The sequence below is a fragment of the Pristis pectinata genome, chromosome 3, assembly GCF_009764475.1.
Source record: "Pristis pectinata isolate sPriPec2 chromosome 3, sPriPec2.1.pri, whole genome shotgun sequence".
Classification (NCBI taxonomy): Eukaryota; Metazoa; Chordata; class Chondrichthyes; order Rhinopristiformes; family Pristidae; genus Pristis; species Pristis pectinata.
This window is the reverse complement of record NC_067407.1, coordinates 132,861,304-132,867,611: the sequence shown is the minus strand read 5'-3', so window position 1 is coordinate 132,867,611 and position 6,308 is coordinate 132,861,304. Positions and strand designations below refer to the sequence as shown.

Sequence of the window (6,308 nt, the reverse complement as noted above, 5' to 3'; positions counted from 1 at the left end):
GCCTCTCTCTCTCTCTCTGCCTCTCTCTCTCTCTCTGCCTCTCTCTCTCTCTCTGCCTCTCTCTCTCTCTCTGCCTCTCTCTCTCTGCCTCTGCTCTCTCTCTCTCTGCCTCTCTCTCTCTCTCTCTGCCTCTCTCTCTCTCTCTGCCTCTCTCTCTCTCTCTGCCTCTCTCTCTCTCTCTGCCTCTCTCTCTCTCTCTGCCTCTCTCTCTCTCTGCCTCTCTCTCTCTCTCTGCCTCTCTCTCTCTCTGCCTCTCTCTCTCTCTCTGCCTCTCTCTCTCTCTCTGCCTCTCTCTCTCTCTGCCTCTCTCTCTCTCTCTGCCTCTCTGCCTCTCTCTCTGCCTCTCTGCCTCTCTCTCTGCCTCTCTGCCTCTCTCTCTGCCTCTCTCTCTCTCTGCCTCTCTCTCTCTCTCTGCCTCTCTCTCTCTCTCTCTGCCTCTCTCTCTCTCTCTCTGCCTCTCTCTCTCTCTCTGCCCCTCTCTCTCTCTCTGCCCCTCTCTCTCTCTCTGCCCCTCTCTCTCTCTCTGCCCCTCTCTCTCTCTCTGCCCCTCTCTCTCTCTCTCTGCCTCTCTCTCTCTCTCTCTCTCTCTCTCTGCCTCTCTCTCTCTCTCTGCCTCTCTCTCTCTCTCTCTGCCTCTCTCTCTCTCTCTCTGCCTCTCTCTCTCTCTCTCTGCCTCTCTCTCTCTGCCTCTCTCTCTCTCTCTCTGCCTCTCTCTCTCTGCCTCTCTGCCTCTCTCTCTCTGCCTCTCTGCCTCTCTCTCTCTGCCTCTCTGCCTCTCTCTCTCTGCCTCTCTGCCTCTCTCTCTCTCTCTCTCTCTGCCTCTCTCTCTCTCTCTCTCTCTCTCTGCTCCAAACAACGTCATCACGTCCTTATGTCCTGTTGTCATCATCACGCCACACACACAGGGACATTCTTAAAGGGACATTCCCCAATAGTAACCTAATCCGTAACAACTCCCTTTCTCCATGTCACTGCAATCTTCTCCAGCTCTGCAAGCTTCTCCCACTCTACAATTTTTTGAGTTAAATGCATTGCTCTGATTTTGGTCTTGGTAGCAATCCCAATTTATTTGCTCCACAACTGGTGGCTATTCATCAGCTGTCTAGGCCTTAAGCACTCAACTGATCTTCCTGTTTTTTAAGATGCTCTTTAACCAAGCTTTTGATCATGTAACATTTCCTTTTGCAGCTGTTGCTAGTCTTTATTTGATAACATTTTTATGGATTAGCTTAGGACATATTACTAAAATAAAGCTGTAATATGAATGCAATTTAATTTCTCTTTTAAGGAAAGTCCACTTGCATCAGTTAACATGGTAAATATGCTATAATTTTTTTCTCTCTCTTAGAGCTAACGGCATTCCTGAGTGGGGTGTTTTTCTTCGTGTGGTTAACAAAACAAGATTTCATCCAGAAAAAATCAAATCTCAACGTGCTGCTAATAGCCTTATTGTTGTCTGGTTATGGGAAACTCCTTGTCATTCCAGTTGTGATTTGGGAACATGACGACTCACCTCTGTACATTAACCTCATCAAGTTCTTTGTTCTTGCATCAAATGCACAAGCTGTCAGAGGTAACCTCTTGCAACATCAGATTCACAGTTTCAAAATCATGAGTTGAAGATTTGTAGCTTTCCTTGTTAACCGTACTTCACTCCTCAAGATGCTGTGAGATTACAGTATACAAACAAATTAATACAAAATTTATCCTGACATGGTAAAATATAATTAACTCTCGAGTTTACTGTTTGCAAAGGAAGTTCACATTTGATTTGAATGGACAGAGGAGATTGAGAAGGAGACAAAACCAACACCCATATCAATGAGCAACAAACAAAAAACTGGAGGAACTCAGCTGGGTCCTGATCACCCAGCCCTGATGAAGGGTCTCAACCTAAAATGTCGACTGTCAATTTCCCTCCATAGATGCTGCCTGACCCGCTGAGTTCCTCCAGCTTTTTGTGTGTTGCTCCAGATTTCCAGCATCTGCAGAATCTTGTGTAGCCATCTCAATGACACCCCCTTCCAATCGACTGTGAAAATCATTGACCTGAAGTTAATCAAAAAAACCCACACCTTGGACATTCTCCTCCCCCTCCCATCAGGCAGAAGATAGAAAAGCCTGAAAGCACATACCACCGGGCTCAAGGACAGCTTCTATCCTGCTGTTATAAGAATGTTGAATAGTTCCCTAGTATAATGATAGATTCTTGACCTCACAATCAACCTCATTTATGGCCTTGCACCTTATTGTCTACCTGCACTGCACTTTCTCTGTAACTGTAACACTTTATTCTGCATCCTGTTATTGGTTTTCATTTGTACTACCTCAATGTACTGATGTGATGAAATGATCTGTATGGATGGCATGCAAGACAAAGTTTTTCAATGTACCTTGGTACATGTGACAATAATAAACCAATTTACCAATTGGGCGAATTGAGGTGCAGGTTTGGCCATGATTTTATTGCATGTTTCAATCCCCTGCTACTTTCTTCCAGTAGGAGGTGTTTACAGATCTGTTGGAAGTTCTCTTTTGTAATTTCTGCCAACCTCTGTACTTGTCATTCTATAGTTTGTCTTTTTTTTCTTCCCCGAGGCTGAACTTTATGTAGTTAACAAGTTTATATTTTTCTTCCAGCATGTTAGTATAGGTTTAATGGTAGTTTTCTTAATTAAACAAAAAAAATGGGTGTCCAAGTCTCATTACAGAGGTCTGAGAACATAATAAAGTCTGAAGGCTGTGCTGTCAGAGGGGACATCTTCCAGAGAAGACATTAAACAAGCATCTCATATGTTTTATTGTACAGTTGTATTAAATCCCTTGGCAGTACTGCAGTGAAGGGCAGCAGAGTTCTCATTAATGTTCAGATGAATACTTATCCATCAACCTGTCTTTAGAAGAAAGGTTGGACAAGCTAGGTTTATAGCTGCTGGAGTTAAGAATAGAGTGCGAGAGAGAACTTCATTGAAGCATGTAAGGTCCTGTTGGTTCTTGGCTGAGTCATTATGAAGAGGATGTAGAACCTAGAACCAGTGGTCACCATTTAAAAAGCAGGGTATCCATTTATGACAAACAAAAGACAATGGGCTTTAGTATTTTCTTCCTGTGGAAGCAGAATATTTTTCCAGCAGGGTAGATTCTTGATTAACGGGGTGAAATGTTGTCATTGGTAGACAGGAATGCAGGGTTGAGGTTACAATCAGATTAGCTGTGGTCTTAATGACGGAGCAGGTTCAAGTGGCTTAGTGGCTTACTTTTGCTTCTAATCCTTACAATATACTGTAACTTTCTCATTACTTCATTGCTACTTGTGTGATATAGATAGGCACAAATTGGCTGCTGCATTTCCTTGTTACAGTATTGACTACATTTCAGCTGTAAAGTACTTTGGGATGTCAATAGATTATAAAAGGTTCTGTATATGTAATTGTTTTCTCTTATAGTTCTTTTATCACCATTTTCTTCAACCAATTTCACAATAACGTTTATTTTTTATTTTCTGCACTATTACTGAGTTGAGACTCTAAACTCTCAATAGTAATAATACATCCTTCACAAATGATTAAAAGTACTAATTATTTAAGTTCTCAAGGTCCAATAAAAATATATTTAATCATGTAACAAGCAAATAATGTTATATTTCTAAGCATACTATGTTTTATAAGCATTGAACATTTTGCTTTTGGTTTGTTTCCTCTTGCAGTTGTGTTGAACAGCAGCAGAAGGTTTGCATTATCTGTCATTTCTGTTGGATGGATGGTGGAGCGTTTCACAGCCTACATTTTTCAACATCTCAAATGGAGTACATAGAAGGTTCAGAACACTATGCTGGAATACAAAAAATGACTGGCTCGTGCACCCTGTTCAGTCTGAGAAAACTTTTATACTTTCTGCTGATGCATATTGAACAAGGAGAGTGGTTAACATCAGACATAAAAAGCAGAACGAAGGAAGCAAATAAAAAAACTTTCACATTTACAAAAGGCAACTTCCAGTAAAGTCCAGTTATCCATTCAACTTGACTGCTGTTCATGTTAAGAATCACATCTACTAATATGTTGCAATATTTTTGTCTTGCATCATAGGAAGATCAAATTCTAAAATATTTAGTGATTTTATAAACTAACAGGCAGAGTTTGCACTTAAAAAATACACAGTACCAGTTTTGCAATCTAGTATTTAATCTTAACTAATAAAAATTTTGAATAGTATCACTTTCTCTTCTCTACTTCAGAAATTATTATAAAAGGAAAGTAACACTCTGTTTTTTTTGCTATTTGTATCTTAAAAGGAAAACCTCAAGAGTCATAGAGTAATACAGCATGGAAAATGGCCCTTCGCCCTAACTAGTCCATGCCAACCAAAATGTCCATCTAAGCTAGTTCCGTTTGACCCATGTCCCTCCAAACCTTTCCTATCCAAGTACCTGTCCAAATTTTTTTTTATGTTGTTATTGTACCTGCCTCAACCACTTCCTCTGGCAGCTTGTTCCATACATGTACCACCTTCTGTGTGAAAGAGTTGCCCCTCGGGTTCCTATTAAATCTTTCCCCTCTCATCTTAAACCTATGTCCTCTATTCTTGATTCCCCCGGGGCAAAAGACTGTGTGCATTCACCCTCATAATTTTATACACCTCTGTAAGATCACCCCTCAGTCTCCTACACTCCCAAGGAATAAAGCTCTAGCCTGCCCAGCCTCTCCCTATAACCCAGTCCCTCAAGTCCTGGCAACATCCTCATAAATCTTTTCTGCACTCTTTCCAGCTTAATAACATTCCTATAGCAGGGTGACCAAAACTGAACTGTCAGGGCAGCACGGTAGCGTAGCATTTAGCGTAACGCTATTAAAGCGCCAGCGATCGGGGTTCAATTCCCATCACTGTAAGGAGTTTGTACGTTCTCCCGTGTCTGCGTGGGTTTCCTCCCACATTCCAAAGAAGTACAGATAGGTTAATTAGGTTTAAAATGGGCATCGACTTGTTGGGCCGGAAGGGCCTGTTACCATGCTGTATATATAAAAAAAAAAAATTTTTTAAAAAAGAACAGGATACTCCAAGTGTGGCCCCACCAAAGTCTTATACTACTGCAACGCAACTTGCCAACTTCTGTACTCGTGGCCCTGACTGATGAAGGCTAGTGTGCCAAAATTAACTTCATACTTGATCTAAATATCTTGCAAACAAATTGGTTTGCTTTGCTAGCATGCCGATAACATGGTATTGTTATGAGGCTGAATGAACATAGACCACTGATGCTACCAGTCATCACCAGGTAATGAACAGGTTCCAATTTTATAGATATCCATGAGTTGATTTTATTCTTAAGTCAAAAAGTACAAAAAGGTCACTCCATATGGTAACTATACCTCTATAGTATTGTAATGAATGGCACCAAAAGCACATAAGACAAGAAAGAGCAATTACCAAAAGAGGAGAGAGACAGGAAACTAGTTCTGCCATTCAAAGGAACAAATGTGTACCTATAGTGGCTTTTTGAATATGTAATGGTTAGCGTAACGCTATTACAGCGCCAGCGACCTGGGTTCAATTCCATCGCTGCCTGTAAGGAGTTTGTACGTTCTCCCCATGTCTGCGTGGGTTTCCTCTGGGTGCTCCCGTTTCCTCCCACATTCCAAAGATGTACAAGTTAGGAGCTGTGGGCATGCTATGTCGGCACTGGAAGAGTGGTAACACTTGTGAGCTGCCCCCAGCACATTCTCAGTAACGCAAAAAGTCACATTTCACTGTGTTTCAATGTACGTGATTAATAAATAAATATCAATATCAATAATTCTGAGCTTGTTTGTATGTAGGGATGTCAATGAGTCGGGTATTTGTAACCTGGGAACAGCCTCTGTAAAATTTTTAGTTTTCCATAAAAAACATGCTTGGTGCCAAGAATATCATAAGGAAGGTAAAAGCAACACTGGAACATGATCATAAATGTCAGTGCAGGTTTTTTAGGTTAAATATCCTCAAGTGTGAATTGTATGTTTGCTGAAGGTAATTTCTTCAGAGTGGAAGAAATTTCTCTTTTTTTTATTGGCTACCTTTTTCGTAATCAACTGGAGTTTAGAAGAGTGAGAGGTGACTTGATTGAAACATGCAAGATTCGAAGCGTTTTGACAGGATTGAAGTGGAAAGGATGTTTCCCCTTGTAAGAGCATCTCAAACTAGAACAGAGAATATTACAGCACAGTGCAGGCCCTTCAGCCCATCATGTTGTGCCGACATTTTATCCTGCTCTAAGATCTATCCAACCCTGCCCTCCCACATGGCCCGCCATTTTTCTATCATTCATGTGG

At 41.2% G+C, this 6,308-nt stretch overlaps 1 protein-coding gene across 2 annotated transcripts in view; it reads left to right on the top strand.

The window, feature by feature from the left end:
• The window catches only part of arv1 (ARV1 homolog, fatty acid homeostasis modulator), a 20,534-nt gene extending 14,740 nt beyond the window's left edge, over window positions 1-5,794 (top strand). For both annotated transcript variants that reach the window (XM_052013199.1, XM_052013198.1), the window contains exons 4-5: window positions 1,349-1,573; window positions 3,707-5,794. In XM_052013199.1, the coding sequence (XP_051869159.1) occupies window positions 1,349-1,573; window positions 3,707-3,813 (332 nt within the window). In that variant the 3' untranslated portion in view covers window positions 3,814-5,794. The remainder of the gene's footprint in view (window positions 1-1,348; window positions 1,574-3,706) is intronic.
• Window positions 5,795-6,308: the final 514 nt, after the last annotated feature.